Here is a 17500-nt window from a genome sequence, read left to right as displayed (position 1 = left end):
TGAACTCTAAAAAAGTCAGCTAAAAAATTATGTGTAGTTAACAGTTTTGAGAATGTTCTCCACAAAATGTTGGTGGGGATTATTTGAGAGCATAGCCTTTTTCCCTGGGTTAGAAATTCACATGAGTTCTTGTGTTGTGTTTTTTGAGGTAAAAACAGTGCAGTAGAATGTAGAGAGTGTGATACACCTCACACACCTCCTGCCACGTTTCCCTCTCTGTGCTCCTCTATCTCTCTCCAACACACACACACACACACACACTCACACAAATACACCTCACACACAGTCTCACACACAGACACACACACACACACAAATACACCTCACACACAGTCTCTCACACACACACACACACACACACACACAGAGTTTCTCATGTGCACAGACACACACACACACACACAGTCACAGACACACACACAGTCTCTTTCACACACACACACACACACACACACACATACACACACACAAATACACCTCGCTCACCCTCTGCCATGTATCCAGGGTCAAGGGGCATGCCGTTATGAGCCTGTGAGGGTGAGACAGGAAAACTGGTTTGAGTACTTCTATGAACAGAGTGTAAACACACAACAGCATGTGTTCTATGGACTGCTTTTTTTTTTTTAATTCAATTCAACTCAGTTCAGACGGAACTCATGTCACCTCAAATCAACTCAATTCACTTCAAATTTCATTCACTTCAATCCTCTTTCAGTCAGTTCCGTTCTGCGCCATTCCGTCCAGCCTAGTCCGATGAAATCCACTTAAATTCATCTCAGTTTAATTCAAAAACGGAAAACGACGCAGCTATATGAGGCCAGGTAAACAATAACAATAACGTTTTTTAAAGGCGGGCTCACATTTCTTACAAAATAAAAAACTCGACATAATTCCTGGCCTGTGCTCCTTTACGTGGACACACGCTCACTCACCATCTCCCAGGCGGCCGGGTCGTGTTTGAAGAGCGAATGCGTGAGTTCCACCGAGACGCGTTTCCTGTAGTCGGAGCTCTTGTCTTCGGAGATGCGGAAAAGCACAGCGGCGGCGTAGGTGGCTGACAGAGAGGGATTCGAGCGAAAATTATTTCAAGGATATGAATTCGTAAATTCGAGCGAAAAAACAGAAAGCTCAGGTGTGTTCAAGTGCCATATAAAACTGTGCTAAGGCTATGTTAACGCCTCGGAAGAATTTTTTACCTGGAACATCCCGAAATTTGGCCACGGATACATCACTAAACACCAATGTGTTATTGTGCAGTCAAATAAGAAGGTGCACATACGCTCACTCACACACCCACACACAGGTTTGCATAAACAAAAACGGTTTTGGCACAAACAAACCGGAGGAGTCATTAATGCACGCTCACCGATGCCTTCGTTGCTGGAGTGGAGAAGCTCCATGAGAGGAGCAGAGGCTCCCTCTGCGTCTATCATCTCAGCAGACTGTTTATCCAGGGCCAACTCACAGAGCACACCTGCCGCCACCCGCTTCACGTTCTCCACGTACGAATACAGCAACTACACACACACACACACACACAGAGAGAGAGAGAGAGAGAGAAAAAGAGAGAGAGAGAGTAAGAGAGAGACAGAGAGAGAAAAAGAGAGAGAGAGAAAGAGAGAGACAGAGAAAGGGAGAAGGACAAAGAGAAAGAGAGAGAGAGAGAGAGAAAGAGAGAGAGAGAGAGAGGCAGAGAAAGGGAGAAGGACAAAGAGAGAGAGACACGGAGACAGAGAGAGAGAGAGAGAGAGAGAGACAGAGAGACGGAGAGGGAGAGGGAGAGGGAGACATAGACAGAAAGCAAGAGAGAGAGAGAGAGAAGTCACGAACACCAAGACACCAAGAAATGGGCATCATGTGTCTTGATTTCTTAGAGGGAAGTTCTAATAAACAACAACGACAACATCACAGACTGATATACAGAGGGAATAAAAAGACTGATAGGTACAGGGGATAAGAGACAATAGGAGTTTATCTGGGTTTCTGGGTTTTTTTTTGGTCAGGTGTGACAGTGCTGTATGTTTGTACCTGTACGAAGAGGGGGATAGTCTGCATGCTGGCGATTTCTCCTCGGTTAATAGGATCCCTGGCCAGGATATGCAAAGCTCCTGTACAACCCTCTACAATCTCCTCCATTCTCACACCGTCCTGAGAGACAGAGAGGAAGAGAGAGAGAGAGAGAGAGAGAGAGAGATCGAAAGGCAAACTTAGGCATGAATAGTCCACGCTTTTCAGCTGTAAGACAAATATTCACGCTGTGATGTGAATTCAAAAAGTCCAGCGATTTGCACAGGTCATGGTCCCTACTCTTCCTGTGGGGGATTCTGGCCTACATCTGTAGCCACTGAAAGAGGCCAGCACGTCCAAACTAGAATACACAAGCCTTTGGCTTCTGTCCGCTGGGACACACACACGCGCACACACACACAGATGCACAGCGCTATTCCTCATTGAATTTTAAACCTCTTAAAACTTGCCCCGTCGTCGTAAGGACGTACAAAACGGTTACACCTCTTAGCTCTTCCTCTACGGAGTTCATTTCCAGAAGTAAAAGTCATTTCCAAGAACCAGATTAGTCAGTCTGTGCACTGTCAGTCTGAGGTGGGAATTATTTGAGTAGTCTTGGGGCTTTGGAAATGAGCAGATGCGTAATATCTGATAGAGGCAGACGCTTGCTGTGCATTCTTAATATCCTATGCTCTGCAAAATTTACACTGACTCTCTCACATGATATTTATATAACACTGTCACAAATACAGTGGTCAGAGGTTTTGTCACTGAAGACATATGAGCGGTATGTTGGAATTCCATCTGTGTATATATACACTTAATCCATCACATTACTCTGAAGACACACATACACACACATATGTATATATATATATACAAGTATATAACTATAATTGTATATATATGTGTGTGTGTGTGTGTGTGTGGACTGGGATGAATGTGTCAGGGAGGTGACGTTTCGAGCAAATATGACATCATAAAGTGAAATCAAGTGTTGTGCGCTGACAATGTCCATAACACAAGCATGACAAATGGAATGCTATAATATTATACATCGACTGAGCTACTGACACCCACTGTGAAAAATAACACAGCTTCACTTTTCAATTTTAAGGCCACCCTCTTATCTCTGGGTCTTGCTCAATTTTGGTCTGGAATACCTTTTAAAAGAACTTCTTGGCCCATTTGTTTGAGAAAACTCAAAATGTTTTGTCTCTCTAAATGTGTCCTTTTAGATTCTTTACAAAACGTTGAAAACCGGATAGGGCGCTGTAGGTTTGTCGTTATGGAGGTGAAGTCGGAGGTGAAGAGTTATGAAGGTTGTATCTGACCTGGTAGGTCTGTTGTGCGCTGGAACCGAGTCTCTGGGTGTCCTGGTGGGCCTTCAGTAGGAGGTTGACCAGTCGCGGGATGGCCCCAGCCTCTCTCAATGGCGCCTGATTGGCTGGGCAGAGTGCCAAGTTGCGGATCAGACCCACTGTAGCCTATGAGGAAAGAGCAGTGTTTGTATTCATCAGGGTTTGGAAAACCAACACTGACAAAACCATCACAGTCCAATATAAACACTTGTACGCACAGTTTCCTTCTCTTTTAGCTCTCCAGTGCGTAAGTAACCAATGCATGTTCATTAAAGCTAAGTTAATCTGATCCGAATGTGTGTGGATTTGTTTAAACTCTTCTTCATCCTCTGTTCGGTGAAGATGTCACTTCCAGCAGCGACCGCTGATCTGATTGAGTAGAGCCAGTCTCGATTCACGTACACGCCATCCATCTGGCTGTGAACGCTATTACATAAATCCCTCATTTTTAACCGCCTCTTTCATTACGCGTCATTAGTAAACGATGTCCTGCATCATTACAGAAGATCGGTTGTGAGGAGAATCCTCCATTTAGCCTGAAGTAGAAGAGATGTGTTGCCTATTAAAAAAAAAACCCAAAAAAAAAACCTAACCTAACCTTGTGTGAACAAATACGATTCTGGAAATTTCCAGAGCAGACCAGCCCAGCCATGTTCACTTGGGCATTCGGTGGACTTTGTAAGACATCGAACTGATCTGGGATCAGCCTCTACCCAAGTTTTTTTTTTTTTTTTTTTTTTTTTCAAGCTTCAAAGCCAAACCCTTTCTTCTCTGCATGGTAATCTCAAGGTGGGAAAAAAAAATCCCACACATCCATCACTCGGAAATCAATCCGACGGTCGGAACAGTCGGGGCAAGAAACTGAAAAGTCCACTGAGATTAATAAGACGGTTCAAATATAATTTTTGAGCTGAACTGTCAACAAAACCATAAACTGGAAAAAAACATGACCTTGACTTTAGCGCTGTTATAGCAGGTATTTCTGACTTATACACATCATTAGTTGAATGGGGCTCTGAAACAGCAGGGCATTTTTGCCTATTGTTGTTGAAATATTTTCGAGAAACTCACAGAGAAACTGGTTGGGGATCGTTGGGACATAATTTAGCTCTGCGCCAGCGTTGGCGAGTGTCAGGCATGCTCGTTTAGGACACAAAATTAGGCCGTGGTGTACTCACCGTGGGTATATATCTAATGATGCGAAGTGGCTTTTTTAAAATCCTTTGGAGACCAAAGGGTTACTTTCTACAATAAAAGACTGGAGGCAAAAAAATAAATAAAACAAACAAACAAAAGAACAAGCTGAATTCTTGAGATGAACGTTCGGTTACTTAATTTCTCCCTTAATTTGAAAAGCCCCCTCTCTCTGTGCCTCTAACCACGGCTATGTTTTCTTTTAAATACATGCACGGCTGGTTGTAAACAACAGCTGTGTTTTATAACGCAACCAAATTGCGTCCATAAAGCTAGTCGATTTACATTTGTTTGAGACATGACCTAAAATTTCGTCCTGTACATTAGCTGCATTTCATCATGCAGCCGTTTCAGCCTTCGTTGGCATCTGTTTGGTTACTTTTCCCTTTTAAACGCAACCTTGCCTGACCGCAGCTTGAAGAGCGGAGTCCGCTCTGGGTAAAAAAAAAACATTAAATTAAAAAAAGGTTCCCATCTTCTGGATCGATACGCTTTAGCTGAACAGATCACGGCACACAACCACACACACACACACACACATACACACAAACGCTGCATTTCCGCCTGGCTGTGTTGATGCGATTGGTGTGAACTCATGCATGTGCGGTCCGCGTCCACACAGAGACAATCGCAAGTCTGGAAAAAGCCTGGAAAAAGCCTGGAGGAAAAAAATCACAAATGTGCCACAACTCTGTCCACTCATACAGAACTGGACGAGACGGGACGATTACGTCAGAATTTTATAAAAACAAATCTACGATAAATATCATATAGTACTACTAAAATATTACTCTACCTACTGGTACCAAGACAAAGGTATATGTCCATGCGATGCAGTGTGTGCATGTGTATACATGTCTGGATGTGTGTACACGATCGGTTTATATTTACATATTATTCAAATAAGTTTCAAAGCCCTTCAGCGTGACACATTAGCGGGTATACGGTAACGTGAGGCATGGGGTCTACCTGTAACACAGAACAGTGGAGGACTGGTGGAAAGGCTAATCGCAGTATCTTCATGTAAAAACATCATACGCTGAAAGAATATTATACTCCAAAACCGCTTATAAAATGTTTCAGGACAATTATATTTTATGCGCAACAAATACAATGACCTGTAAGATCATTTCCTCTCCAGAAAAGCTGTTCTCCTCCAAATTTAAAACTGTAATTTTCCCTTACAGTCACAAAAAAAGCTAAAATTACACACGTCTTACCAACACCACCTTCCCAAATTACCCAAAATGCCCTCTAGAAATTCGTATTTTTCATGTAGCAGCTAGAAAAAAAAAAGCATGTAAGCTCCAATCTTGCAAGATTTTTTTTCTCTCTCACAAACAACTTTGAGTAATGAATGGCAGTTTGAAGTTAAAAAATGTCTAAAACAGCCATTTCTATACAACACATACATACACACACATATACACACACCACACACAAAAAAAAATACAATCTGATAGTTCCCTGTAGAGGAAAATGAAATGAATGCAGACATTGAAAAGACATGCTAATAGCTTTGTCCTTGTTAGCACTAAGCCCAAGATAGCATTTCATTACTGCAACCACAGGCACCAGAAGCTGCAGCGATTTTATCATTGTACTGCAGCAGGGCTGTTCCAGGCTGACTCGCGCCTTGCATGTAATTGCTAGGGGGCAGTTCTCTCTCTCTATCTCTTCTCTGTGTCCTTTAAGAAAAAAAAAAGGAAAAAAAAAAAAAAAACTGTGCTAAATCGAAAGAAAAGTTTGCAGGTGTCCCTGCAGCTGGTATGTCTCTAGAGTGAAGTGTATCTACGTAAGAAACCCATTCCAGGTCAATCTTGTGTCAAATATAAAATAAAATCTGAACTTTCACCTTATGCTACGCTTTTCCTTTTTTTTCCCCCCTCTGACGCTACATGTTCCCAAAGATTCAAAAACAAAATGAGGTGTGTGTGTGTTTAACTATTTATTGTACCAATTTCAAACACACACACCCATGCATGCGCGCACACACACACACTCTCTCTCTCTCGCTCTCTCACAGACAAACACACACACACACATACACACACTCTCTCTCTCTCACACACACACACACACACACTCTCTCTCTCACACACAAACACACTCTCTCTCTCTTTCTCTTTCTCTCACACACAAACACACTCTCTCTCTCTCTCTCTCTCACAGACAAACACACACACACACACACACACCTTGACCACAGGCCAGTAATGAGGTGCGCCCAGAAGCTTTGTGATGGCAGGGATGCCGTAGTGAAGGCGAACGGCATTCTGGGCCAGCTCTGCGTCCGGATGGCGGCTCGTCAGGTGGCGGAGGGCGCAGATCGCCGGCTCGGCCACATCCTCCTTCTCCCCGGCACGCAGCACGGCGTGGATCAGCGCCTCCACACCGTTACACTGGGCCACCAGGGCTTTATTCCTGGCGTTGTTACAGGTGAGGTTGGAGAGGATTCCAGTGGCACAGGTGAGCATGTTAATGTCATCGGAGCCCAGCTGACTGACCAGAATCTGCAGCAGACCATCCAAACCTTCCTACAGAGAGAGAGAGAGAGATGGAAGGAGGGGGAGAGAGAGAGAGAGAGAGAGAGAGAGAGGAAGGATATTATATTTGGTATTATATCTGTAATGTTTCTCTATTATAAATGTCCAGCGAAATAATTTCATTTCATGTTGCTTTTCAAACTATGTCACAGAACAATTAGGCCCATGCCCGACAACGAGCAACAAATTCACTTTTATAACATTTACAATCCCCTCTGGCAGCTCGCTAATGGTGACTAATGAGACGTGCAGAGGAAAGAAAAAGTGAATGGAGGGGTTGAGCTTAAGATGAATGACAAATAAAAGAAAGAAAGTACAAAACAGTCCAGAAAAAGAATGAGGGAGTGAGAGGAGAGGAAGGGAGTATGAAGCCGGAGGATAAAGGGGAAAAAAAACAGAACCGGGGAGAGAGAGAGAGAGAGAGAGAGAGAGAGAGAGAGAGAGAGAGAGAGAGGGGGGGGGGAGTTTTCTGGACAACGTGACGTTAACGCCATTAATAGGCAAACGAAATGCATTATGAAAACGTGTCAGTCATTCGGGCTAAACTCACTGAGAATTCCGAACACGTGATTTAACGCGTGACTGTACACTGCCGGCTCGAGAGCGGCCCATTTCTCCATCAGCTGTCAAAACGGCACGCGGTGTACGGTGATTGCCGATATCAGCGCTGGACAAAACGGTGTCGTTAGCCTACCGCGCAATTACTTGATAAAACGCAAGTGCCGATTAGGATGTTAGCATTGTGGCAGGTGCAGCACATGCAAAAGTGTTGCTACACCGGGGGGGGGATTGCCAATCCAAATCTGCAAAGCTTGTATGTTCAAGGTCATTACTATGCAAATTTGGATAAATTTGAATACATTTCAGAGTGCACGAACAAACGCGACTATTAAACTAAGCTGAGTAAATATGCAGCGCGGACCTATTACGGCTGAATTCAACCGTGAAAAAGAAAATATTTGAGTGTTTTCTGAATCCTGCCACGAGTTGTAAAAAGACCAATTGAATTCTGACGACGTGCTACCGCTGTCCTTAACGTAATTACCTTTAATAAGTCACACGTTAAAAGTAATTTGACAACATTCAAAGTTGTGTTTGTTTTTCTTAAAGCTTCTGTTAGCGAACTGAGAACTCTAGAGCAAACGACTTAACATTTCCCTCTGTTCTTCAGCTTGACGCTAGTGCCCCTCATTTTTAGTCATTATCACCCTACAGTGAAAATTTGTTGTTTTTATTCATTTGTATGTTTTACTCTTCCAAAATGATTGCACAGATTGGACTAATACACACACACAAAAAATCAGTGGATACAATGCGGTCATTTGTGCAATCTTAAATGCTTTAACTGGACGATCCCTCATTTGCTTGTTAAGTTTTATTTATTTATTTATTTATTCTCAATAATTGTTTTGCAGACGTTTCGTGTGGCGGGTGTCTTAGTCCAGTTGGTCACCACAACAAAAGTTTTTAAATCCAATAACAAAGAGTTTGATACATACTGTATACAAAAAGAAAAAAGTTATAGGACAAAATGTATACCTTTCCATTCACTGTGGGCTATTTTAATGTGTTTCAGTGAGTGAAAAAAAATCATTCTTCATTTAAATTACCATGAAAATACATTCCACTGCTCTATAACAACTGCAAAGCTGCAACTTTTCTTTCTTTCTTTCTTTCGTTCTTTTTTCTCTCTTTCTTTCTTTCTTTCTTTTTGTCGTTACTGAAGTAATTGTTTCCGTGGTACTTGTTTGCCTCTCTGTTGGCCGTATCCTGTCGGCGTCTGACCTGTTTGGTGGCGGCGTCAGACAGATTTCTGAGGGTCCAAAGGCAGTTCTGAATGAGACGCTGGCTTGAGCCGGTCAGATGTTGTCCAAGGGCTTGCATCCCACCTGCCACACAAAGAGAATAGACTTAAGAAATTTGCTTTCACTGAATTAACTTTGATCTGCCAATCAGAGAGAGAGAGAGCCCGGTTTAGAAACCCTGCCAGGTCTCTAGCTCACCGCCGCTAATAAAGAGAAAAGAGATTAAATGTCTCTGAACCGCAAAAAAAAGAGAATTTATAAAGGGAGTCTCATTTTTAAAACGATGTTAAAATGCATCCCCATGGACACGGGAGAGTTAGGGACGTTAAAAAAACTTCTGCCAAAATGAGAGATTTCCAAAGTAACACAATGTCTCACCAGGAGATCTAAGACTATGGATTTAAAGTGAATCTGTTGATAGATTATCCACAACATATTGTGACTCACACCAGATCTAAGGAACACAGCCAATGCATACCCAATGCAGACATCAATTTCAACACTCTTTACATGGCCTTTATAGACGCTACTTTATATACACTATATGTATAATATCTGGAGTTTACAGTGTATATGTTAAACTGACCTGTAAAAAAAAATCAGTCAATTTATCAAAAAGATCCACTGCAAAGACCAAATTTATTGTCCGCAAGGCCATGCTAACTCGTTAAAAAATGACAACAACAACAACAACAACAACAACAACAACGTGAGGCCACCTCACAAATCTGTACAGGTCACAGACAGACACACAAACACAGACACACATTTATGCCATAGTTCGAAGTTCTCTTAAACGTTTATATGTTATATATATATTATATATTATTTATATATATATATAAACCATTTAAGATATTTACTTGTCATATATTCTATTGGATTATGCTGATCCTGATTTCTGTTTTCATTTTTGATTTTACCATCCTGTAGAGCTTTACAGAAATTATTGTCATGGTCACCTGCGTCGACGATAGCCGGCTTGTTGCTAGGACACACAGAGAGGACCTTCAGGACTCGACTGGTGGTCCACAGAAGTTTCTCGTAGTTATAGTTCCTCATGATGTAAACCAGACTCTCTGGGCCCCCATTAGCCAAAATGATCAACTGGTACAGAGAGAGAGAGAGGCTGTTAGTTTCCAGTCATTAAATCACTGAAGTGAAAAAAATAACTAAAGAACTTGAAAGAAAACTTTACACACACACACACACACACATATATCTATATATATACACACACACACAGAAGTTGGACAAAATAATGGAAACACCTTGTTAAATAACAGTTTTATTATTTAATATCGAGTTGGTCCTCCTTTGGCAGTAATAACTGCTTCAATATGTCGAGAAATAGATTCATACAACTTTTGGACGGTGGCTAAGGGAATTTGAATCCATTCCTGAGGCAAAACCGGCTCCAGCTCTTTCACAGATGATGGTGGAGGGAAGTGGCTTCTTACTTGCTGCTCCAAAATATACCAGAGATTTTCGATGACGTTCAGATCTGGTGATTGTGGGGGCCAATCCAAAAGTTCAGCTTCACTGCTGTGCTCTTCAGGCCAGTCTTTAAAGATTTTAGCAGTGTGGACTGGCGTATTATCGTCTTGAAAGATGTCACCACCGCTTGGAAAGAGCGTTTAGACCACTGGGTGAATTTGGTCGCCCAAAATTGAAAAATACTCTTTAGAGGTAACCCTACCATGCAGTGCTAACACAGGACCAAGATAATTCCACGATATTGTGGCCCAAACCATCACAGAACCACCTCTGTGCTTAATGGTTGGGGTCAGAAAAAGCGTGAAGGATGATTTGTCAGAGAAGATGGCATTCTTCCTCTGGTCCATTGTCCACTTCTGATGGTCTTTGCACCATTTTAGGCATTTTCGAACACTGATGGGGGGAGGAAAAGGTTTGGCAATGGCAAGCCCTTCCATGGTCTCCAGCTACATTGGGCTCTCGATGAAATGTTTTGTTCGATATCGGGTTAGCAAGATGTTGGTTTAGCTCTGCAGTCACTTTAGTAGCTGCGGTTCTGTGATTTTTTTGACACAATGCGTTTTAGTGCTCTACAGTCACGTTCACAGAGTTTTGGCTTCTGTCCAGAGTTACGCTTCCCAGGACTAGTTTTCCCTAGTTTCTGGTATGCCATCATGACTTTAGAGACTGTTCCTCTTGATACGTTAAACAACTCAGCAGTTTTTGTTACTGAAGCGCCAGACATTCGCGCTCCAACAATTTGCCCTCTTTGGAAGTCTGAAAGGTCACACATTTTTGACTTATACTAATACGCAGACCTCTACAGCAAGAAAAATCTTGGGTAAAGCACAGGATGTCTGCAGTGCATATACATAAGATTTACATATCACTGGGAATCGTATTAATGTCTAAACATCAGCAGATGTATAGGTCTTGAAATACGTGTTTCCATTATTTTGTCCAACCCCTGTATATAAATATATATGTAACCAAATACAAGGCTAATTGTCAAGTGTCCACTACTACATGAAGCCACACACACAAACACACACGCGCACCCTCGCACAAACACTCACACACACACACACACACACACACAGAAACGCACACATGTGCACCCACACACACGCCCACGCACACACACACACACACACACACACACACCCCACACAGGCGCACCCACACACACACACGCGTACACACACACAAACACACGCGTGCACACACACACTCAGATACACAGACACACACACACTCACAGACACACACGCACACACACACACACCTTGCTCTCCTGGTTGCCATAAGAGAGCAGCTGTAGGCAGTCTGTAGTGATGGCCAAGAACTTGGGGTTGCTTTTCTTCAGCAGCGGCACCATCCTCTGGAGTCCATCCGCCAGACGAATGGCCATTTTCGCTCCCTCCTGGTGTAACAGCAGGTTGTGCAGTGTGGTGATGGCATAGAAGAGCACAGACTCCATGGGAGAACTTCAAATGGAAGCGTGAAGAGATGTGAGAGAATGAGAAAAAGAAAAAGAAAAAAAGGAAGACAGAGACACGGATAAATTCCGCTAGAATGTTGTGGAAAATTGCAGTTCGTAGCCCGAGCTGGTTTCTTAGTTTTAGTTTTTCGTTATAAAAAGTGAATTTCACAGATGGTTTATTTTTACTCTTCAAAAACTCCTCTCTGCTGTTAAACTATTCATTTAAAATATTCACCTCACGAAAAAAAAAAAAAAACCCAACATACTGTATCTGCAAAATACTGGGGCAGCATGCTAATTTGTTGACTGACTCTTAGGTGGAGGACAACGCCTCAGGGGGGGAAACGGTATGCGCGCAAACACACTGTGACACATCAGATCTCCGCGTACCAATTTAGCATAGCTAGCATAGCCACCGAACTCATTGTGGATGCGGCTCAGGCTAGCTTCGGGCTCTGTCAACAAACATTGGGGATGGGAGATAAGGAAAATAGCTGGACGAATTAGCAGTGCACCGAGCAAGAGGGAAAATCTCTCATGTTCTGCATCCTGGAGGAGACAGGGGTCTACTCTGAAGGGAAGTACTGATGTACTGGTGCCTACTTTTTTTGAGTAGCTGTTGTGGAGGAGATGAGAATTAAATTGCATCGGTTGAGACTGGAGTTCAGGTGCTAAAGCTAGACCTGTCTCCAAATATGCCCCTGGTTAAACAGGATGATACAGCTAGCACTGTGCCGACCTTTTTGTCTTTATGTGTCTCAGTACATACTTTTTTTTCTCTGCTGCTGACAAAAATATTACCTCTCTGAGTGTCCAGTGTGTCATCAGGTGTCACCTTAATTCATTCATTCATTCATTCATTCATTCATTCATCCGTTCATTCATTCATTCATTCATTCATTCATTCATTCATTCGTTTATTCATTCATTCATTCATTCATTAGTTTATTCATTCATTCATTCATTCATTCATTCGTTTATTCATTCATTCATTCATTCGTTTATTCATTCAATCGTTCGTTCGTTCGTTCATTCATTCATTCGTTCATTCGTTCACTCGTTGTGTCTGCTGTGACCAACCCATCCCGTTTAATCTTCATTCATTTAACCGTCATGATATCTGTTCATGGAAATCTCAATGCAATTACTCCTTACACACACACACACACACACACACACACACCTGAGCATGCGCACGAGGGCGGGGATTCCACCGGACTTGAAGATGGCGAGGAGGCCCTCGCGCTGGTGGGAGAGGCTATGGAGGACGCTGGCGGCGCAGCGGGCCGTCTCCATGTCGCCCGTGTTCTGCATGGCTCTCACCACGGCCGCCACCATCTGAGGAGACTGCATGAGCACGCGCCGCGAGGCCTCTTTCCTCGTCAGCTGGTTCACTATCATCGCCGCTTTATTCACCACCACCTGGTGGAAGCATGAAACAGGAACGGATGAGAGAGAAGTGTGTGTGTGTGTGTGTGTGTGTGCGTGCTTGTGTGAGTCTGTATATGTAAGTGTGTGTGTATGTGCGACGTGTGTTTTTATGTGTGGGTATGTGCGACGTGTGTTGCTATGCGTGTGTATGTGTGTTTGTGTACAAGGGTTTTGTCTGAGTTTGAGTTTGTGTGTTTTGGGGTTCTGGTATTAAAGGACCTCCTTCAAACGCTATACGAAGTCCTTATCATCATTCATTATACAATCCATTCAATTATGGATTATGAAAAAAAAAAGAAAAAAAAAAAAAGGATTAGCTCGGAACCAGCGGGACGGGGGCTAAACCTTCAAATGAATCAAACGCGTGTTTGTTCTGGCTCGGTCTTGTGATCCCGCACAAAGATTTTCAGACCATTAAATAACTTTTTCATTAGCGTCCGTAAACTCTGACATCATCCGGGCCCTGATTGCTGAGTTAAAAGCATCATATTCCTGCACTAATTCCCTTTAGACACTCTGACAGCAAAATAAGGGAGCTCGTTTGTTCATTTCACAAGAGAGCCAGACGCGACTGATTTAATTGGCTGACGACCTTGACGAATGAACTCGCGCCGTCGAGGCGTGTGACGGGGAATCGATGATGTCGAACAGTATGCGTGTCAGCGGATGGTCAATCTGAGTAAAGGCGCTAATGTGTGTGTGTGTGTGTGTGTGTGTGGGGAGGGAAAAAAAAAGAAAAAAGAAAAAAGTTTCAGTCTGTCAAGAGATTACAAAACGGCACAGTAACTGCTGTTGCCGTAGCACAGAGGGCCTCTGTGTAAATTATGACCCATTTTTGATCATTTAATTAAGTGTTGAAATGCGACCGAAATCTTGGACGCATTTTCGGAACGCAGAGATCTTAATAAATTCTCTTGGCCTAAGCATCAGCGGACTCCGTGACTTGGCTACCCTGTGAATGTTGACCTAATGAAAAATGATAAGGTAATCTACTTTTTCATTGTTTTATTGAATGCGCTAAGCTTTTGGGCGTAGGTAGGCCTCTCCACCCAGAAGTTAAATTTACGCAAAAAGTGATGCATGAAGTAAGCGACGAAGTCGCTCTATTATGTTATGTTGACCCCGCCATTATTTGTTCTATTTGTTTATTTATTCATTTATTTATTTACAGCGCTACGGTCACTCATTTACGAACGAACAGCCTCCTTAGCCAGTGTAGGACAGCAGGTATAAAACAATGCTTTTGTGCTTTGGTGTGAATTCGGTTTGAATGTAAATTGTGTCTTTTTCTTTGAACAAATTCAATTGGGCAGTCATTTTTGGTACAGAGCCCCCCCCCGTTGCATGAGAGGACTGGACCGTCCCTGACCTGGTCTTCGTCGGCCAGTAGTTTGGTGAGCTCCGGCACGGCGCGGGTGGCCAGCTCGGCGTCGTCCTGGTAGTTGATGAGGTGGACGATGGCCGTCTTCAGGAGCTGGGAGGGTTCGGCCAGACGCTGGACGTTGGTCTCCTCGTCCGGGTCGGCCTGGGCGGGCAGCACCGTCTCGCCCTCGACCAGGGTCTCGGGGAACATGGCGGCGCGAACCCTCTGTGCCCGCGTCAAGGTGAACTGGGCATCCACTTCTAACAGGGCACCAATGGGGTTAGAGCAGAGTGTGTAAAAATTGGTTGTGAAGCATGTAACAGAGCGTCCAAAGACCTCGAGACAAATATTCCAGAAACAAAGAACTACCACATCTGGGGCATAACTTCAAGGTAACTGACTAAAATCTTGAACTGACTGAATTCAAATCGACTCAGTTCGCTTCAGCTGACATCAAACCGCTGCTTTAACAATGAAATATTTTGAAGTGAAATATCTTGAACTGCCGCTGAGTTAAAGAAAAAAAAAAAAAAAAACCCTTGGGAAACGGTAGTTTTTTTTAAAACAGGCGGGACGTCTGAATATGACTCGCGCTTGACGTTCAGTGTGAAGAGGCGGATTGAGTGAGGTACCTGTGGTGTGGTCCACGACGGTGCTGCTCGCCGTGTACTTTTTCGAGCTGAATTCAGACTCATCTTCGTCTCGCACGGTGGTGGCTCCTGATTGGATGCCCGAGTCTGAGGCGTAGTATGTCTGCTGCCATTCGGCGACTTTCACCGCCCCCTCCGGCTCGCTCACTGCCGAGGAAAAAAAGTTTGACGTTCGGATAATGAGACGGTCGCCGGAGGTTGTCGAAACTCGTAGATTCAAATCCCCGTTCCATTACTATGCCAGCAAGCGAAATTTTTCTTGCTTGTGGAGAATGTATTCTTCCATATATCACACACTGGTCCAACTTTTTTTTTTTTTTATTCTAACAAAATATCTGATTTAAACATCGTGAACAACACATGTCATATCACAAACTCAACCATAACTGTCCTCAATGATTTGTAAAAAGGAACTTACTTTGCACGGACATTAGTGCTGTCCAATCTCAAATTCGGCAACAGAACCTGAAAAGAGACACAAATCCAGAAATGACATGATTAGAACTGTATTATCTACCCAGTTAGTGGGCTAAAGATTAGTTTAACATGCCAAAAGAAGTCAGAAAGCACAAAGTGTGAGAATTCAAAGTTTTTCTCTATAATCCCCTGGCAACTTCACTGAGTTTGTCCTCTTTCCGGTGTGACACACCAGACTTCACATCCATAATTCAATCCTCTCTCTCCTTCCCCTAAGCAGTCACGCAATGTAACAGAGTTCTATCAAGACGTTCACTCAGTTATTACTATAGGGAACGCCAAGTGTGCTCCAAAGAATTAGAATCAATAATAATTCAAAAAGCTGATTTATCCAATGGGAAACTACAATAATTTCATAGGAAAATTAAACCAAGGTTCTGTTCATGAGGCTCATTGGATTCTTAAGCAAATATTCACTCAGTAAGGTAGAGAAACCACAAATGTATCTCATTGAATGAGGTTTTTTGTCCCGCTACACAAGGCAAGATGTCAGTATTTTTTTCTAGACACTTACAACCAATAACTGGTTGTGTAAGTACAGTGTCTGTTTCTAAGCTTGCTTAAAAAAAAATCGATGTTAAAAACAGTACTTAAGTAATGAGGTAATTCATTTCATGAGGGACATATCAAATGGTTGACCTTAAACTCGACAAGAAATGATATGATTTGTCTTTTTGAACAAAAGCTCAAAGAACAAGACGTGCTATAAAACGTACAATAAAAAAGGAAGCCAATTTTATCAAAAATCTTTCACAATACGAATTCCACAATATTTTTTTTTTTTTTGTGAGAAGCCATTAATGGAGCAGAGTTATGGCAAAGCACCAAAAAAGATCGACTTTTCTTCAACTGCTGTATGCTCCTGACAGTTCCTCAACTCCTTCCCTGTAGTACTTTTTTTTAAAAACCCCCCCAAAAAAACATTATGACTATTTGTCTTTTGCCTTCTCTTCCGAGCGACAATACACCGAGAGCTGTAAATATGTTTGAAAAAAAAAAAAAAAAGTCAATATTCATCCTTTTTTTAAACGAACCAATCTAACCGTCACACACTGAATGGACAATGTAGCGTTTTGTGGTCAATTTATGGAACTAGACCACTAATCACGCATTCCACAAAATGGAACAGATCAGCGTTTTATTCCCAAACTAGAACACGGATGTTGTCCCCCGAGGAGGGAAGAGGAAGCAAAGACGGTGACATTTTTGGGAGCTACGAGTCCCCCAACAATACTTAATTCACAAAAATACAATTAGGACATGGTGGTTTCAGATACAGCAGCAAAAGTATCACTCCGTTCATGGCCACACTGGAAAAAAATGGGTCAACCGCGTTGGCCTATCTCAGGAAACAATACAAAGCACTTCGTTGTTCTAAGAACAGTACAAATCACCTGCCAACGACAGTTAAACAAATAACTCGTTTCTCATTTTTGAAGAATACACAATTCGCCTTTAACGTCTGACGTGACCGAAGAGCTTCCTAGAAGTTGTGCCGCTCGGACTGACTTTCGAAATGTGCCGTTGTGAAACCTCACTGGGAGAACACAATAGTTTTGTAACATGACAACTTTTTTTTTTTTCCCCCGATGTGCAGTTATCTGGACCTTGTGAAAGTACTGTATATCTTTGTCAAATGGACCATAAGGAACAACAGTTGAAGCTAAATTGAGGTTTTTCTATCGTAGCCTTTTTTGTCAAATAAAA

At 42.7% G+C, this 17500-nt stretch overlaps 1 protein-coding gene across 1 annotated transcript in view; it reads right to left on the bottom strand.

Annotated features, from left to right (window-relative positions):
• jupb (junction plakoglobin b) overlaps positions 1-17500 on the bottom strand; it is a 48180-nt gene that overhangs the window by 4840 nt on the left and 25840 nt on the right. Inside the window, exons 2-14 of the mRNA XM_030794050.1 lie at positions 15735-15781; positions 15299-15463; positions 14673-14926; positions 13056-13294; positions 11675-11876; positions 9876-10020; positions 8894-8997; positions 6761-7099; positions 3342-3494; positions 2029-2148; positions 1367-1517; positions 933-1054; positions 487-529 (exon numbers count right to left, since the gene is read on the bottom strand). Coding sequence (XP_030649910.1) covers positions 487-529; positions 933-1054; positions 1367-1517; positions 2029-2148; positions 3342-3494; positions 6761-7099; positions 8894-8997; positions 9876-10020; positions 11675-11876; positions 13056-13294; positions 14673-14926; positions 15299-15463; positions 15735-15747 — 2050 coding nt within the window. The 5' untranslated portion in view covers positions 15748-15781. The remainder of the gene's footprint in view (positions 1-486; positions 530-932; positions 1055-1366; positions 1518-2028; positions 2149-3341; positions 3495-6760; positions 7100-8893; positions 8998-9875; positions 10021-11674; positions 11877-13055; positions 13295-14672; positions 14927-15298; positions 15464-15734; positions 15782-17500) is intronic.

Source organism: Chanos chanos, chromosome 16 (genome assembly GCF_902362185.1).
Source record: "Chanos chanos chromosome 16, fChaCha1.1, whole genome shotgun sequence".
Taxonomy (NCBI): Eukaryota; Metazoa; Chordata; class Actinopteri; order Gonorynchiformes; family Chanidae; genus Chanos; species Chanos chanos.
The sequence above is the reverse complement of the archived record's forward strand: the minus strand, read 5'-3'. Positions and strand labels throughout refer to the sequence as shown.